This window comes from Xenopus tropicalis, chromosome 4, assembly GCF_000004195.4.
Source record: "Xenopus tropicalis strain Nigerian chromosome 4, UCB_Xtro_10.0, whole genome shotgun sequence".
NCBI classification, from domain to species: Eukaryota; Metazoa; Chordata; class Amphibia; order Anura; family Pipidae; genus Xenopus; species Xenopus tropicalis.
Window position 1 is genome coordinate 142485263 of NC_030680.2, and position 19414 is coordinate 142504676.

Below are 19414 nucleotides of genomic sequence, written 5' to 3' on the forward strand. Positions count from 1 at the left end.
TTCTCAGAATCATTGACACCCCACGAGGTGAGATCTTGCGTGGAGCCCCAGAGCGAGGTCGATTGATGGTCATTTTGTGCTCCTTCCATTTTCGAACAATCGCACCAACAGTTGTCACCTTCTCTCCCAGCTTCTTGCTAATGGTTTTGTAGCCCATTCCAGCCTTGTGCAGGTCTACAATTTTGTCTCTGACATCCTTGGACAGCTCTTTGGTCTTTCCCATGTTGGAGAGTTTGGAGTCTGCTTGATTGATTGATTCTGTGGACAGGTGTCTTTTATACAGGTGACTAGTTAAGACAGGTGTCCTTAATGAGGTTGACTAATTGAGTAGAAGTGTCTAACCACTCTGTGGGAGCCAGAACTCTTAATGGTTGGTAGGGGTTCAAAAACTTATTTCACTCAATGAAATGCAAATCAGTTGCTATCTTTTATTTAAAGTTATTTTTTCCATTTTCCTTTTGATGTGCTATCTGCCACTGTTAAAATAAACCTACCATTGAAATGATACTGTTCTGAGACTTTTCATTTCTTTGTCATTGGACAAACTTACAAAATCCGTGAGGGGTCAAATAATTATTTCCTCCACTGTATGTATTTATACTTATTTGTGGGAGCTGCCATATTGTTTTACTTAAGGTGGCCATACACAGGCCAATTCCAGCTGCCGATATGGGTCCCTTAGACTGATTCGGCAGCTTATCGGCCCCTTGGACCAATTCGGCAGCTTAGCGGCCTGTGTAGGGGCAACAACGATGGGCCTGCCCGACCGACATCTGGCCTGAAATTGTCCAGAAATCGATCGGGCAGGTTAGAAAATTCAGTCGGATCTGGGACCACATTGGCTCGTTGATGTGGACCCTCAACCAACTGCGCCCATTACAGACGTTATAATTCGATTGTTTGGCCCCAGGGCAAAATGACCGAATTAGCTTAAATTCCCCCGATATCGCCCCCCCGTAGGTGGGGGATATCGGGAGAAGATCCGCCCACTTGGCGATCTCGCCAGGCGAGCGGATCATTACGTGTATGGCCACCTTTAGACATTAGAGTAGGAGGGTATCAATTCTTTTGATTCTTTTGTTCACAGACCATTCCACATATTTGTATTTATAAAAATGGCTGGAAATTGAATTTATAGTTGTTTTTAAAAAAAATAAAAGTAATCTCTATAGACAATTATAGCAATCAGCACCATCTACAGTGGGTGGGAAAAAAAAAACAGACACCTAATGAGAAAAGGAATTGTATTTCAAAGCAACTAAATGACAATTAAAAAGTATTCTTTCCATGCACTTCAATACTAATAACCAATCATTTCCTTCCATAAAAGACATCTGAAAATCAGAGGTTTCGACGGTGAATTTCGGCAGCATCGAGAGGGGGAGAACTAACGTGTTCCTAAAGAAGATGAATGGTTGGAGTCTCGCTGCCGCTGCGTTAGTCACAAGAACCATAAAGTCATACTCCAAACACAAAGGACTGCATCATAAAGGATGGTTGCTAAGCAACCACAAAGAAATGACCCCAGGAACCAATCCAAAACTTAATTTATACCTCTATGAGACAGTTTCAAACTGGGCCCTGATTGAGGTCTGCGGTAGGACCAGCACTTGAGGTGCGATGGTAAGAAGGACCGGCTGTTATACAGTATTTCCATGGTTGCTATGCCCACTCTTCCATTACACCATTGCAATGATTTACTGCCTCAAGTACATGAACAAAAATAAACCCCGGCGCTACACAAATGATATAAATCCCCCCGTGAACCAACTCTTGCAATAAAACATTGATTTCTGCTTTGTCTGCTTTGGCGATGGAATACAAGAGAGTCCCGCCCTACCTTCCAACTTTCCTAACTCAGATTTTGAGATTTCCAACCATACGTGATCTATACACGTTAAGTTGGCCTTATATTTACAGATCCAGCAAAGGGCCCAGTTTGGCCGCCCATCAGGCGAGTACATGGGTAGTATGCCAGTACATTATTAAACCTGCCCAATAGATGTCTGCCCAGTTTGCATCAACTAGTAATGAGCGAATCTGTCCCATTTCGCTTCTCCATAAAATTTGTGAAACTGCACGAAAATTTGCAAACAGCAAAAAATTTGCGAAACGCGTTTGTCATGCAATTTTTTTGTTGCCCTCGCTTTTTAGACACGACTGCAACTTTTTTACGTGACCACGCCCAATTTGATACGACCGCACCCTTTTTTGCCATGGCCATGCCCAATTTGACCTGCAACAAAAATGTTTCCGCAACGAATTTTCACAGTTTTTTGCAAAACAATTCGCCAATGGCAAAATGCGGAAACTCCCTGTGAATCCATGCCTGGCGAAATAATTGAGCGAATCTGTCCTAAAAAATTCTCAAAACGCATTTGTCAGGCGCGTCTTTTTTTCCTCTCACCCACACTATTGCGATGCGCCCGCGACCAATTTTGACGAGTCCATGCCCAATTTGACGCGAACACACCAAAATTTTTCCGTGGTGCCTTTTTCACAGAAGTTTCGTGAAACAACTCGCCAATGGGGAAATGAGGGAATTCATTGCAAATCCATGCCTGGCGAAAAAATTCGCTCATTGCATGGATTTGCAACGAATTCCCGCATTTCGCCATTGGCGAATGATTTCGGGAAAGTTCATTAAAAATTTGCAGCAGAAAAATTTGTAGCGTGTCAAAAAAGTTGTGATTGTGTCAAGAGTCTAAATGGGCGCAGTCATGTAAAAAAAAAAGCCGCGCGTTGCACGTGTTTTTTCTTTATGCGACCGCACCCATTATGACACGACCACGTCCAATTTGATGCGACCGCCACTTTTTTTGATGTGCAACAAATTTTTCTGTGGCAAATTTTCGCGGAACAATTCGCAGAAAATGCAGGAAATTTGCTTCGAATCCACGTCTGGCGAAAAAATTCGCTCATGACTAATGGCTAGTTTAAAACCATATATTGCCCAGCCACACCCATGCTCCTTTCAAACGTCGCCCTGCTTTGAGAAAGACCCATGTGATACAGGGGGGAATTTAACCCTTAAATTAAAGAATAAAGTTTCCATGGTGGTTCATGGATAAATACTAATGGCTGAATTTTACCCCACAAAACATTATTATAGATCGTTGGCTATAGTAAGTTTGATTAGAAAGGGAGTAAAATTATGCAGAAGTCTTAAGAAAACATAGTTCTACAATAGTGAATAAAAGACCCACTAGGGTAAAATATAAGGTAATTAAGTCACCCAAGGCTTCCCATGGTGACTATTAATATCCTAATATGTTACAACAGGGGGTAAAAGTTTCAGTAAGTCAAAAGATTAAAATGACATCACTTAGCGCCGATTATAACTGATGACATCACTAAGCAATGTTTATAAGGATATAATTTAGGGGATATTCATGACTCTTGTGATTTATATATTGATATAGTGAGAGCACAGACTAATTGCTTAGAGAAGGGATCCCCAGCCTTTTCTACCTGGGAGCTACATTCAAATGGAAAAAGAGATGGGGAGCAACAGAAACATGAAAAAAGTTCCAGGGGTGCAAAATAAGAGCTATGATTGGCTTTTAGGTAGTATCTATGTGGGCCGGCAGCCTACTGGAGGCTCTGTTTGGCATTATACTGTGTTTTTATTCAACCAAAACTTGCCCCCAAGTCAGGAATTCAAAAATAACTCCCTGGTTTGGGGGCACTGAGAGCAACATCCAAGGGGTTGGGGAGCAACATGTTGCTTATGGGCCACAGGTTGGGGACCACTGGCTTAGAGCCTAGTCATTCTGGATCAAATAAATTCCAAGATCTGAATTTTTTATTCAGAATTTTACAAAGTGATTGTTAGGCTGATGCCACACCAGGCGTAGGGCTGATTTTTTCGGCAAGCGGAAAAACGCTTGCCGAAAATTCAGCCCTACGCCTGCTACTTGTGCCTGCACCCGAATGAATGGGATACGCTCGGGTGCAGGCACATGTAGCCGATATACGCACGAAAACGCGAGACTTTGCATTCTCTCGCGTTTTCGTGCGTATATCGGCTACATGTGCCTGCACCCGAGCGTATCCCATTCATTCGGGTGCAGGCACAAGTAGCAGGCGTAGGGCTGAATTTTCGGCAAGCGTTTTTCCGCTTGCCGAAAAAATCAGCCCTACGCCTGGTGTGGCATCAGCCTTAAAGGAAAGTAATGGCAAGGAGTGTTGGGGTTGCCAAGCTTACCCAGCCCCAGGACCAAAGGAGGGCTCCCTTTATATTACAAAGCACATGTGGCTATCTAAAGTAAATATATCATAATATGGGAAATATATTCTGTTCCACTGAGATTTCCTACCTCTGGCTCTCCAGCTGCCACGCTGCCATTAAGAGCACAATAACAGCTGGAAAGCCGGCTCCACAGTGCTGCTAAATAATACAAATGAATCTAATTGAGCCTCATTGTGCAGCAACTAAAACCAATTATTGATGCCATGGGGGGGGGGGGGGGAGCGGTTGTGCCTGGAGGTAAAGGAGCCCTATAAAACTGAGGAAGCCTTCACCTAATCCTAGCCCCAAACCCAAGGCTTGAGCCATAGCAAATAAAATCCATAAAGAGTACAGTAAGTTCAGAAAGTCAGCGTGAATGTAACATAGTAACATAGTAAGTTAGGTTGAAAAAAGACACAAGTTCAACCATAATGCCTATATATAACCTGCCTAACTGCTAGTTGATCCAGAGGAAGGCAAAAAACCCCATCTGAAGCCTCTCTAATTTGCCACAGAGGGGAAAAAATTCCTTCCTGACTCCAAGATGGCAATCGGACCAGTGCCTGGGGCAACTTGTGCTAAGAGCTATCTCCCATAGTAAATAAATGCATACAGAGAAACATCTCCATCCAACCAAAGTTGATCAAATACTTGCCATCGACACAAGAGGGCCTGTTCCGTGTCGTTCCAGCCACTTTTCCAGGAAGACAAGAACATTTCACGGTCTGTGAGCGTTCCTCGATGCGATTCTTATTGCAGCATCTGTGCGCAGCTATAACTTCACAGGTTCCACCTTCTGGGGAGACACGAAGAACAAGAGCCCGGTGTTAGTAAACGAGAGAAACGCTAATGGTGGCACATTCATATTCCTGATTGGGCACAGCCGCCGTGCAAGGAAAATGCATCCGAATATTCAACCTAAAACCCAAAAACTGCTGAATAATGGAATGTACAGTAACTAATACTCCCTGATATAGAATATAATACTCTCTGTACTGTTTCTCCACTCTTGGCTTGACTTTTATTTACTTATTATTTTATTGTCTTTTTTTTTACCTTGGTGTCCCTCCTCACAATAAGTCATTCGGACTAATAGAAACCGGTGTTGCCTTTTGGCACGTGAATGGAATTCAGATGTGTCCGACCTTTCGCAATATTGTGCTCTATAGTGCGAAAATCATGGTTTATTTATCTGAAGAGCCAATAGCCTGGAACCCCACAAGGGATACGATCATCTAGAAAGAATATGATTCCTATAAATTTCACATTTCCATTTTAAAAAACATTACAGGAGCCGGTATATTTCAGTTTTATATTTTTTTCCTTCGATGTAAGATGGAGAAATTCTTGCTGACAGATATACACTTTATGGCAGTATATGGATTCTCTAATTATTAGAACATAATAAGTACATAATCATCCTTATGCCACTACATCAAACAATGGTGATTCTGTGATTCCTATATTGTGGCAAAGGTTGGCAAAGAAAAGACAAGTGAAAGAACTGACTGACTTGAATAGAACCCTGACCTAAACCCAACTGAACCACCAATAGGATGAACTGGAACACCGACTATGAGCCCGGCCTGACCCCCAACATCACTGCCCCATCTCTTACATATGAATAGAAGCAAATCCAACTATTACGACTTTTACCCCAAGGGGGCCCAGCCTGAAGGCCAGTTAGGGGGGGATTTGGGGTGAGTGCTTATTTGTGCCCTGGGTACCCCTGGAACTATAGCAGGGTGACTGTTACCCCAATGTTTCTATATATCTGTAACCTTGTTATGGGCTAAGGGGGCCCAGCCTGAAGGCCAGTTAGGGGGGGATTTGGGGTAAGTGCTTATTTGTGCCCTGGGTACCCCTGGAACTATAGCGGGGTGACTGTTACCCCAATGTTTCTATATATCTGTAACCTTGTTATGGGCTAAGGGGGCCCAGCCTGAAGGCCAGTTAGGGGGGGGGGAGATTTGGGGTGAGTGCTTATTTGTGCCCTGGGTACCCCTGGAACTATAGCGGGGTGACTGTTACCCCAATGTTTCTATATATCTGTAACCTTGTTATGGGCTAAGGGGGCCCAGCCTGAAGGCCAGTTAGGGGGGGATTTGGGGTGAGTGCTTATTTGTGCCCTGGGTACCCCTGGAACTATAGCGGGGTGACTGTTACCCCAATGTTTCTATATATCTGTAACCTTGTTATGGGCTAAGGGGGCCCAGCATGAAGGCCAGTTAGGGGGGGATTTGGGGTGAGTGCTTATTTTTGCCCTGAGTACCCCTGGAACTATAGCAGGGTGACTGTTACCCCAATGTTTCTATATATCTGTAACCTTGTTATGGGCTAAGGGGGCCCAGCCTGAAGGCCAGTTAGGGGGGGATTTGGGGTGAGTGCTTATTTGTGCCCTGAGTACCCCTGGAACTATAGCGGGGTGACTGTTACCCCAATGTTTCTATATATCTGTAACCTTGTTATGGGCTAAGGTGGCCCAGCCTGAAGGCCAGTTAGGGGGGGATTTGGGGTGAGTGCTTATTTGTGCCCTGGGTACCCCTGGAACTATAGCGGGGTGACTGTTACCCCAATGTTTCTATATATCTGTAACCTTGTTATGGGCTAAGGGGGCCCAGCCTGAAGGCCAGTTAGGGGGGGATTTGGGGTGAGTATTTGTGCCCTGGGTACCCCTGGAACTATAGCGGGGTGACTGTTACCCCAATGTTTCTATATATCTGTAACCTTGTTATGGGCTAAGGGGGCCCAGCCTGAAGGCCAGTTAGGGGGGGATTTGGGGTGAGTGCTTATTTGTGCCCTGGGTACCCCTGGAACTATAGCGGGGTGACTGTTACCCCAATGTTTCTATATATCTGTAACCTTGTTATGGGCTAAGGGGGCCCAGCCTGAAGGCCAGTTAGGGGGGGATTTGGGGTGAGTGCTTATTTGTGCCCTGGGTACCCCTGGAACTATAGCGGGGTGACTGTTACCCCAATGTTTCTATATATCTGTAACCTTGTTATGGGCTAAGGGGGCCCAGCCTGAAGGCCAGTTAGGGGGGGATTTGGGGTGAGTATTTGTGCCCTGGGTACCCCTGGAACTATAGCAGGGTGACTGTTACCCCAATGTTTCTATATATCTGTAACCTTGTTATGGGCTAAGGGGGCCCAGCCTGAAGGCCAGTTAGGGGGGATTTGGGGTGAGTGCTTATTTGTGCCCTGGGTACCCCTGGAACTATAGCGGGGTGACTGTTACCCCAATGTTTCTATATATCTGTAACCTTGTTATGGGCTAAGGGGGCCCAGCCTGAAGGCCAGGTAGTGGGAGTCTGCTCAAGTCAGTAGGGAGAAGGGCTACTTTTTCATCCCCATACAATGGTCAATAAATGGCCAACATTCAGAACAGCAAAGTTAGAAATTAATAGGCTTTCCCAATGCAACAATTATGATAAAATACAAGTAATAACAAGTTTATTCTTTAATCACAGTGTCCCCATTGATGAAACTGTGTTTCTTTGCAATTTATCTTCTTAAGAAATGAAGAATATCTTTTTTTTATCAGTTTATCTATTTAATTCTCTTTCCTATAACATGGAAGCGCCGTTCCTGTACATTCCAAATACAGGTTCCCAGCAGTTGTTTGACTAATGATGGTATCAAAATAACAACATAATGAAAGCATAAAACAAAGACTGATCACCCTTGGGCCTTTCCGGGCTGGGAAATGGGTTTATCACCAAATGCCAAACGGCAGATAAAGCCTTTACATTCCCAGAGCATTGGTTCACAGCAGAAATGGCAAAAGTTCAAGAACATAAAAGGTCACACTGTCAGGATTCTCAGAGAGCAAAACTAAAGTGGATGCAGGAAACCTTCCATTGTGACAGAATTAAAGGGAAAATATAATTAAATATTTATTCTGTCTATATATATAATGATTGGGGCAGTGACATGTGGTTTCTGTTTAAATGTAACACATGTCGGTCATCAGAGGGGCATCTCTGTATCAGGTTCATGGTACAGTACCCCAAGGACTCATTTGTTATAGTGAAGTCCCTTAGGGCTCATGTATGTAACGATTGCACCAAGGCCTTTGCACTCCCTAGCCTGTGCATACAATCTAGTAGACTTGCCCTTGTGCTACCTGGGCAACTAAGCTGGTAAAGGGAATGGAAAGTCTCAGTTATGGGGAAAGACTGGCCCTTTGCTCTCTATACCCATTGAATACATGGTCCCATTCAAACTGGTTCCCAAGGCAATACTGAGGGGCCCAGTGCCCCACCATGCTGCCCCATGCCCACTTGTGCATCACCCCCTCTGCATACACTCATGCCTAGATGGTTGCTAGGTAACCCCAACCTCTTTATTTGCTTGGTTTCTCACTGGCCGACCCCTCACTTCTTCATATATCCCCCCCACTGGTCTCCCTCACTCTATCTTTCCCCCCTTGAAGGTTGATGGGACACGTGATCCTTCCTTAGAATTGTGCCCCCTCATTACTACCCCTAACCCCCTTAGTTCCAGCCCTGTCCCGGTGGAAAACCTACAATGTTTGCACCCATTTTATCCTATTTTGCAATGGAGGAGCCCTTATGTCTATTAGTTTAACTCAGATCCAGACACAGATGCTAATCCCATACACAGACGGACATATCAGGCAGGTCAGACATAAGGCTAAGGTAACCGATCTATAGCTGCTAAGATAGTAATATTAATGCTCATTAACCCCGTCATCCTTGACTGCTGCTTGGGGAATCCTATTACTTCAGCCTACTGCCCCGGGTATCCCTTGGTTCCTAATTCTCCTTCTCTGACCATGTTGACACCACGGTCAAAACCTCTCATTTTTCATAAGCAACACTGGCACAATCCATCCCTTTTACTCACAAACAACAGCTGAGATGCTCATTCATGCCCTTATCCTTTCTCCCCTAGATTACTGTAACTTGCTACTACTTGGCCTCCCAAACTCCCATCTCTCCCCAGTTCAGTCTGCTTGAAACTCCACTGCTAGAATCCTCCTCCTCTCATCTTAAAGAGACAGTACCTCTACTGTAAAAAACCTTATTATGGATTCCCGGCATGAGTCCTTATCATGACTTTCCAAAGCCTTTAGTTCTTCTGAAAATCTCTCCTACATCTTTTCCACATCTCTTCCCTTCCTTTTCCTCTCAGAGCCTCCACCTTGTCACATCACCTACTTTCTCTGCTTTTTCCCACCTTAAACCTTTCTATCTTGCGATTCCATCACTGAAGGAGATAGTTCTCCTTTAATCTCTACAGAACTAAATTTAGAGAATTCTGCTTTTAGCACTGGCATAGCATCTAATTCAGACTTTGCGCTCATAAGGCAATACCTTCACCTCTGTAAACTGTAACACATATAATTAGTAAAGGTATAGGACCCCTTATCCAGAATGCTCGGGACCAAGGGTATTCCGGATAATGGGTCTTTCCGTAATTTGGATCTCTACTAAAAAAATCAATAAAACAATAATTAACCCCAATAGGATTGTTTGGCATTCAATAAGGATTATTTATATCTTAGTTGGGATCAATTAGAAGACACTGTTTTATTATTACAGAGAAAAAGGTAATCAGTTTTAAAATTTTGCATTATTTGATTAATATGGAGTCTATGGGAGATGGGCTTTCCGTAATTCGGAGCTTTCTGGATAATGGGTTTCCGGATAAGTGGTCCGATACCTGTATTATTATTATTAACATTTATTTATAAAGCGCCAACATATCCCGCAGCGCTGTACAATAAGTGGGTTTCATACATTGGGCATACAGAGTAACATATAAAGCAATCAATAACCGATACAGGAGGGGAAGAGAGCCCTGCCCAAAAGAGCTTACAATCTACAAGGAGAAAGGGTTGAGACACAAGGTGTGGGAATCATATTTGTCTTTAAATTACCCAACCACTTAGATTGTAAGCTCAGTGGGGAAGAGATCACCGTGCTTGTGCCTTAATAGAAAGCTAATTGGTATTTTTGCTCTTATTAATATTGCATTATGGTATCGTTGCCCATCTCGTAGCATCTGAATGTACAGCTCTGCATGTATAAGTAGTGCTAAATAAATAAATATATACATATATATGAAATTTCAGATTGGCCATGATAAACCCCCCCCCAAATATAATGAAGACTAATAGTTACATGTTTAACATACAGCTTTGTGCTTAACATAATTTAACAAATTAAGGACATCTCGATGATTTACCACGTATCCAAATGCAATTTGTGTGGCTGGAATTCTCATGGCTCGGAAATTTCTTATGCAGTGAGTTATGGGATTTATGTTTAATTAGTCACTGTAGGTGCCAGCAGTAGCTTTTTGTTTGTATAATATGGAGTATAAATTGTATAAACCACACACAGCTCAGCTCACTGACTTTATTAGATATAAAGAATGAGGGGGGCAGTTACATGCACTGAGTTGTATAAATCAAACTGTGTGTGGGGGAGGAGGGTATAAATAATAAATATACTTTACAGATGTGTTATAGTGTGCCCCTACTATAAATGATAAGGATATTAGAAGTCACTGAGGGGTTCTGTGCCCATATAAAGGCACACGGCTGCAGGCTGATTTATACAGGGAACTCTGAGTATCACTCATGTATTATAAGGGATAATGTACCCCCTACTGTAAATGATAAGGATATTAGCAGTCACTGAGGGGTTCTGTGTCCATATAAAGGCACAAGGCTGCAGGCTGAGTTATACAGGGAACTCTGAGTATCACTCATGTATTATAAGGGATAATGTACCCCCTACTGTAAATGATAAGGATATTAGCAGTCACTGAGGGGTTCTGTGCCCATATAAAGGCACAAGGCTGCAGGCTGAGTTATACAGGGAACTCTGAGTATCACTCATGTATTATAAGGGATAATGTACCCCCTACTGTGAATGATAAGGATATTAGCAGTCACTGAGGGGTTCTGTGCCCCCCATATAAAGGCACAAGGCTGCAGGCTGAGTTATACAGGGAACTCTGAGTATCACTCATGTATTATAAGGGATAATGTACCCCCTACTGTAAATGATAAGGATATTAGCAGTCACTGAGGGGTTCTGTGCCCCCCATATAAAGGCACAAGGCTGCAGGCTGAGTTATACAGGGAACTCTGAGTATCACTCATGTATTATAAGGGATAATGTACCCCCTACTGTGAATGATAAGGATATTAGCAGTCACTGAGGGGTTCTGTGCCCATATAAAGGCACAAGGCTGCAGGCTGAGTTATACAGGGAACTCTGAGTATCACTCATGTATTATAAGGGATAATGTACCCCCTACTGTGAATGATAAGGATATTAGAAGTCAATATAGGCCATTCATTTTCAGTGCCTTGAATTTAGGCTGTTCTAAAGGCTGCAAAGAATTAGGAATACAGTACTTAAATAAACCGGACCATTTAGAAGCATATGGTGCTTATAACCATAACGTTATATCGCACTACTTTATGTTTCAGATGCATCAAAGACAAAATATCTAGAGCAGCGCTGTCCAACTTATTACACGTAGTGGGCTAAGTATTTCTCATACAGAATACTAGAGGGCCAGATATAATTAAAATCACAATGTCATAAATATAAATCTATGGAGCCTTTACACAAACTCAGAAATCCTTTGAAGGGCCCCATCCCGCCCGTGGGCCTCCAGTTGGACAGCTCTGATCTAGAGACATCTTTTTATTCATTCATGGCATGAATAATATATCATAACCCAACATATAGACAATGCTATAACACAGTTGTTGTGACTGTAAATGTTTAATTATTAGACAATCCAGGAAAAGAAGATCCGGCTGTTGGTGACTTTGCAATCAAGGGGCAGTGCTGGGGCTCAGTGTGACTTGGCAGTTCCCCGCAGTGCATCATTAATGATTGGACTGTATATTAGTACAGTTTCCAGGTCAAGTTTGGGGACTAACTAATCTGTAACATATGTTAGGCACAGCTGCTGGGCTTTATCATATGTTTTCTGAAGTGAAAGTGGATTAATTTTGATATTTTGTAAATGCGCCGGCAAGGTTGATCCACAATTGAAGTGATTTAATAAAGAGAAAGGGCAGTCGTTCATTTAGGCAGTTTGGCACATTCTGGAGTAGCTTGTCAGAATAAACACTTTGACTGCAGGCATTATTAACATTGATTCATTTCACACACTATCCAGGAGATAAATAAGAGTTAATCAATGGCAGAAAGCTTACTTTTACTCTACTAATTGCTCAGGTCAGGGTCGGACTGGGCTGCCGGGACACCGGCAACATTTTTCCTCAGGCACCTGCAGGGCCCCTGGGGCGGGAGCTAGTGTTTAGCAGGAGGGTGTGGCTTCCTCCTGGCTGCCTCTGTGTCTCAGGAACAGAGTGTGGGATCAACAGGGCCCCAGTAAAGCCATTATTGCCCTAGAGTCACCATCTGATATAGAGAAGTCGGGGACAGGGACCCCATGAACGAGGACCAGTTAGATAGTTACTCTTGTAAGAGCACGCTCTAGGAGAGTGAGACAGAGAGGGAAGGAAGCAAGAGCAGTTTCGGCTCCACCAAGGAAAGTAGCTGGAAGTACCTTCCATACCGGCACTGTTGCCTCAGCATAGGGCCACGGTTTAAGACACAGGAGACAGGCTGTATCTCAACCCTGTTCTACAGTCGGCTGTAGGACTCTTAAAGCTAAGGGTTATCAACCTGAGGACAAAGTTATCGATCCTAACTGCTTCCATAGGGGTGCCAAGCTTCCCAGGTGCATTTACCCTGCCCAGACTCTAAAGGAGGTGGGATAAACCAGTGTGCACCCTCTCTTGTTGTCCTCAGAGTACTACTGTCATAAAACATCTGTTTGTGAGTATTTGATCTAACCCTGCATCTGTATTTATATCTGACAATAGATCTGTGCTATAGTTAAACTGCAAGAACCTTCTGGCGTCCATCTTTGCCAAATCTGCACGGCACAGCTACAGTGAGTTGTAGTTACACTACACCCAGGTCTCTTGCATATAGCGTAGGCCCATCCTGTCTAAAAGAGTTGCATGTACCCCATGCTCTAACCTATTCTAGCCTGGGTTTGACTATTTTATAGCCAAATAGGGGTAACACATATATTTTACTGTATCTTAACCGTTAGCTGCAGAAAGCCGTATAGACTCCATTCATTTAGTTGCCAGGTAGTTTCATGCTACATTGACAATATACAGATATAAAAGTCCAGCCCTGCTGTGGCCCAGAACACGTCGCATTCTTAATTCCGAATTTCGTTTTTTTAAGATCATCTCTAATGTGAGCTTGAAGGTCATTGGCTGCGTACAATGTGCTCGGGGGAAATAATCACCAAATATCTGCAAATTGGAGTCTATCGTATTGTGGTGTTTATTACAATACATGGGGCTGTATCTGTGAATGATAACAGAAAGCCAAGGTGAAGCCATTCATGAAATATTTATTGTCTGGGAGAAATGCTACAGAACAGAACAGAAAGTTTATTCGACTTGTAGGTTTTATGGGACAAATAGGGTCAGATTTATCAATATGGGAGTTTAGCGCTTAATACATAAAAGCTCACCCACGTTCCATTTATCCGCTTTTTAAAAGCTTATTGAGCAGTTGGTGAACTCTAGCTTTCACCCATTGATAAATAAGCTTCTAAGAATCCCATAGGAATGAATCAAATGTATTAAGCGCTAAACTCATATATTGATAAATCTGACCCTTATTGTACCAAGTTAACGGTAAAAAAAATCATCATCATAGTGGAAAGGCATCCCATATAGATTGTAAGCTCATCCTCTTGTGTCTTTGCAACTGTATCTTGTCTGTATTTATTGTTATACTGTGTATTTATCTATTATTATCTTAATAACCCCCTGTTTGTATTAATGTATTCTACTGTACAGCGCTGCGTATATAAGTAGCACTTTATAAATAAAGATATACATACATACATACATACATACTAGAGATGTAAAGAACTGTTCACCGGCGAACTAATTCGCGCGAACATCGGGTGTTCGTAAGTTCGTAAAAAAAGCCGCGTATTTCCGCTAGGTCTGCCAGCTGCCTTTGCGGTTTTACGCAACCCTGTGTCAACAACGTATTTTTCAGAGACATTTTTGCCCTTGATCCTCCTCCTGCATGCCACTGTCCATGGCTTTTCTAGGTTGTAAAGTTCGCCTTCCCATTGAAGTCTATGGGGTTCGCAAATATTTTTTTTGAGGTTCGCTACATCCCTAATGTAGCGATAAATAAGCCCAACAGTGTTGACTTATATTGGGGTATCTATTGGATCTATTGGTGCCTAGCAGCAGGTTGTTGCTGGCATAATAATGCTGGAATTATGATGGAAAAAAAGCTTTGCATTGTGGGAAAACATGGTCGATTGCTTAGAAATCCAAGTCCGGCTTGGGACTCCTCCAGTTACATGGGAGTAGGAGAAACAATAGGTTAGCTGAAAGCAGTTCTAATGTGTAGCGCTGGCTGAAAGCTCAGACTCAGGCACACTTTACTGCTGTGCTGCAAGTTGTAGTGATATCCCCCCCTCACCCCCAGCAGCCGATCAGTAGAACAATGGGAAGGGAGCAAGATAGCAGCTCCCAGTAGGTATCAGAATAGCACTCAATAGTAAGAAATCCAAGTCCGGCTTGGGACTCCTCCAGTTACATGGGAGTAGGAGAAACAATAGGTTAGCTGAAAGCAGTTCTAATGTGTAGCGCTGGCTGAAAGCTCAGACTCAGGCACACTTTACTGCTGCGCTGCAAGTTGGAGTGATATCCCCCCCCTCCCCCCAGCAGCCGATCAGCAGAACAATGGGAAGGGAGCAAGATAGCAGCTCCCAGTAGGTATCAGAATAGCACTCAATAGTAAGAAATCCAAGTCCGGCTTGGGACTCCTCCAGTTACATGGGAGTAGGAGAAACAATAGGTTAGCTGAAAGCAGTTCTAATGTGTAGCGCTGGCTGAAAGCTCAGACTCAGGCACAATGCACTGAGATGGCGCCTACACACCAATATTACAGCTACAAATACATTTGTTGGTTCAAGAATAAAGGGTTAAATGGCAGAGGGAATTATTTGCTATGTAAACAGTGTAATTTAGACCCCCAAACTATATTGCTTATTAAATGAGCACAAAGAGACATGCTTTTCCACCTCTATCACTTGTGTCCGGGGTTTTAGCAAATGCCCCCTAATAAGTTGTACATTTTGACAATATTTTATTGACCAGAGAAATCACATTTGCTGGTAGAAAACAAATGAGCGCGAGCCGGAGATGGAGGACTTTGCCTTTCTTTATGGCCTATTCATGGAGGCAGGGATATTATCAATCTTTCCTGCGAAACTAATGCGCCCCAGCGATCATCATTTGCACAATGCGGTAATTCAGTGTAACATTAGAGTTAACATAGATAGACAATGTACATAACTCTAACGGCGTATGAGAAAATGTAATTCCGAAACTGTTTAATTTAATTGAACCATATTGTAGCTCTGAAAAATGGTTCAATTATAAGTGTTTATTAATGCCACCCCATACTCCGCATCACGTAGCGTGCAACATTGTGCTTCAGATGTGCCCCCGCAACGAGATTTATAATAGCTAAACTGCTGTTCTATGTGCATTATTTGTTAAAATACGGGGGAAACAAAAAATAAAAATGTATTCTTCCCCAGCTCTTTCTGCTCTTCTGTGTCTCGCTGAGTGGCTATAAAGCATTCTGCTCTAGAAGTTGCAGTAAGAAAGGCTGAAGGGTGAGACGGGTTGAGAAAGTCAGTTGGAGTCGTTCTCATCTTGCTGAATGCCAAGGTAGCGAATGGTAAATACAAGGTCACAATAGGTACAACGTTTGTCCCAGATTTAGTAACCAATCAGGAGGCAGCATTGACAGCGCTCTTCTATCAAGGTCACACTGGTTACTTGCCCTGGAGAAAATGTTGCACCTTATAAAGTCCCCATCCGTTGTGGGGTTCATCTTTGTAGCTGTGGAAATTTCTTGAGACTCCTTCCTTAAGATGGCCATACACGGGCCGATTGTAGCTGCTGACATGGGTCCCTTGAAAAGATTCGGCAGCTAATCGGCCCGTGTAGGGGCAGGAACAAGGGGCCTGCCCGACCAACATCTGGCCTGAAGTCGGGCCAGATATAGATCGGGCGGGTTAAAAGATTTAGTCGGATGGGGGACTGCATTGACTCGTTGATGTGACCTGGCCAAGCGAGCGGATCTTAGCGTGTATGGCCACCTTTAGGCAGATAATGCACTGGGGGTCATTTACTCTGAACCAAGATGCAAGTGCAAGAGCACTATGGAGTGCAAATACGTACTAGTTTGTGCTAATTTAAAAAGCAATTGGGTCCTGGTTCTGGTTGGGGTAGGGGATGGGCATAGGGTGGGAGATGGAACACCTATATGCCTGAACGGGGGTGAGTGAGTGTAGGACTGGCCAGACCGGGGTAAGTGAGTGTAGGACAGGTCAGACCGGGGGTGAGTGAGTGTAGGACAGGTCAGACTGGGGGTGAGTGAGTGTAGGACAGGCCAGACCGGGGGTGAGTGAGTGTAGGACAGGCCAGACCGGGGGTGAGTGAGTGTAGGACTGGCCAGACCGGGGGTGAGTGAGTGTAGGACAGGCCAGACCGGGGGTGAGTGAGTGTAGGACAGGCCAGACCGGGGGTGACTGAGTGTAGGACAGGCCAGACCGGGGGTGAGTGAGTGTAGGACAGGTCAGACCGGGGGTGAGTGAGTGTAGGACAGGTCAGACCGGGGGTGAGTGAGTGTAGGACTGGCCAGACCGGGGGTAAGTGAGTGTAGGACTGGCCAGACCGGGGGTGAGTGAGTGTAGGACTGGCCAGGCCGGGGGTGAGTGAGTGTAGGACAGGCCAGACCGGGGGTGAGTGAGTGTAGGACAGGCCAGACCGGGGGTGAGTGAGTGTAGGGCTGGCCAGACCGGGGGTGAGTGAGTGTAGGACTGGCCAGACCGGGGGTGAGTGAGTGTAGGACTGGCCAGACCGGGGGTGAGTGAGTGTAGGACTGGCCAGGCCGGGGGCGAGTGAGTGTAGGACTGGCCAGACCGGGGGCGAGTGAGTGTAGGACTGGCCAGACCGGGGGCGAGTGAGTGTAGGACTGGCCAGGCCGGGGGCGAGTGAGTGTAGGACTGGCCAGACCGGGGGTGAGTGAGTGTAGGACTGGCCAGACCGGGGGTGAGTGAGTGTAGGACAGGCCAGACCGGGGGTGAGTGAGTTTAGGACACGCCAGACCGGGGGTGAGTGTAGGACTGGCCAGACCGGGGGTGAGTGAGTGTAGGACAGGCCAGCCCGGGGGTGAGTGAGTGTAGGACAGGCCCGACCGGGGGTGAGTGAGTGTAGGACTGGCCAGACCGGGGGTGAGTGAGTGTAGGACTGGCCAGACTGGGGGTGAGTGAGTGTAGGACTGGCCAGACCGGGGGTGAGTGAGTGTAGGACTGGCCAGACTGGGGGTGAGTGAGCGTAGGACTGGCCAGACCGGGGGTGAGTGAGTGTAGGACAGGCCAGACCGGGGGGGGGGGTGAGTGAGTGTAGGACAGGCCAGACTGGGGGTGAATGAGGGTAGGACTGGCCAGACTGGGGGTAACTATGCCACAGTTGGGCAGCTTGTAGTGTATTGCAATATATGGACAAACAATACCTGTATTGCTTAATGAGGAAGGAATTGCTTGGCAGCTTAATGCACAGAATGTCTTAATGTCCTTTATATATTGGTAATGGGCGAGTGCAGAGGATTTCTTGTTGTTGACACTTGACTGTGGGTTGAACTCCGGTTGAACTTCATAAAAGTAAAAAATATGGTCAACACACCAACAACATACCAGGTACCATAACAGGCTAGCAGCCAACGCCATAAAATTGAAAAGTGTGGTCAATATTCCGCTTGGTTTTCTATTTCCAAAATAGAAAACCAAGCTGAATATTGACCACACTTTTCAATTTTATGGCGTTGGCTGCTAGCCTGTTATGGTACCTGGTATGTTGTTGGTGGGCTTGTTACATACATACATACACCAAGCTCAGAACTCCATGGACCATGAGCTGCAACTCAACCATTGGGGTAGCAAGAGCTTCTTTGTAGGATTAGGGCATCAACATCAGGTTTGTACAAATATCTATCTGACAGGCCTTACAAGCTGCCCAATATAATCGTAGCCCACTCGTTCTTTTGAACAAAAATATTTAATAGTTAATGATTTTAGGCCTATTGACCTGAGTTGAGTACCTACTAAAATCACTTATTTACTTTTGTTGCATTTCAATAAATAAAATCAGTCCAAATCCAAATGTACAACCCACATGTCAAAAGTTAATGCCGGTAGGGACTGCAATATGTGCAAATGAATCTGCACTGGAAAATTTTGTTCCAATCCAACTTGTTTTTTTTCTCCTTGGATGGATATATATGAACAGCGCACAACCATTGAGACTTTTTTAATTATGCTACTAGACAGACATTAAGCAATTCTGGACCATCTGTGCCTGAAATGATCTCCAGTTAATGGCCCTTTCTCTAGCAGGTCAGGTAGAAATAAAGAAATGAACACGAGCGTCAGCAAATTATCATTTAGTTCATACGTTCAGGTCCACTGTGCCGGAGTGCCACACACGGAATGGCATTTAGGGCTTTATGATGTTGAACTTTACGCTATTCAAATCTTCCAGCCATCTACATAGTCTCTTGGTGTTGTCTCGTTTAATATAAATTGTGGAAAAAATACCTTTAGAAAGAATTGTATAAAGAGTAAAAGAAGAAATAAAGGTAAGAAATACAATGGAATAATTGAAGCGCTGAATAGTGCCGCTTGATTAAAAATCTCATTTCATTTTCTACAGCGGTATTGATTATGACATTCATTGTATAAGCTCACACCAAGTTTGCCTTTACAACTCAGGGATAAAAAAAAAATAGAACAGAAAGAAAGAGTCATGTTTTCTGTCTTAGTATAACATTCTGTTGGAATATAGCTGCAGTCCCAATCTGTGAGGGGCAGACAGCATAAGGACCTATATCAAGAGAAGCCTCCATGAAGAGATCTCCGTAGAACCCTAGAGGTTCCTCAATGGGTGTCAGAATTAGATGTGTGATGTGTGGGTAAGGGATAGCCAGGGTTCAACTGTGTCAAAGCCAGTGGAGAGATCTAGAGGTATGGACTAGTGACCCTTAGACTTTGCCAG

General features: G+C 44.3%; 1 protein-coding gene across 2 annotated transcripts in view; it reads right to left on the minus strand.

Moving 5' to 3' along the window:
* The window catches only part of tafa1 (TAFA chemokine like family member 1), a 343101-nt gene that overhangs the window by 73677 nt on the left and 250010 nt on the right, over positions 1 to 19414 (minus strand). For both annotated transcript variants that reach the window (XM_012961982.3, XM_018089386.2), the window contains exon 4: positions 4887 to 5027. In XM_012961982.3, coding sequence (XP_012817436.2) covers positions 4887 to 5027 — 141 coding nt within the window. The remainder of the gene's footprint in view (positions 1 to 4886; positions 5028 to 19414) is intronic.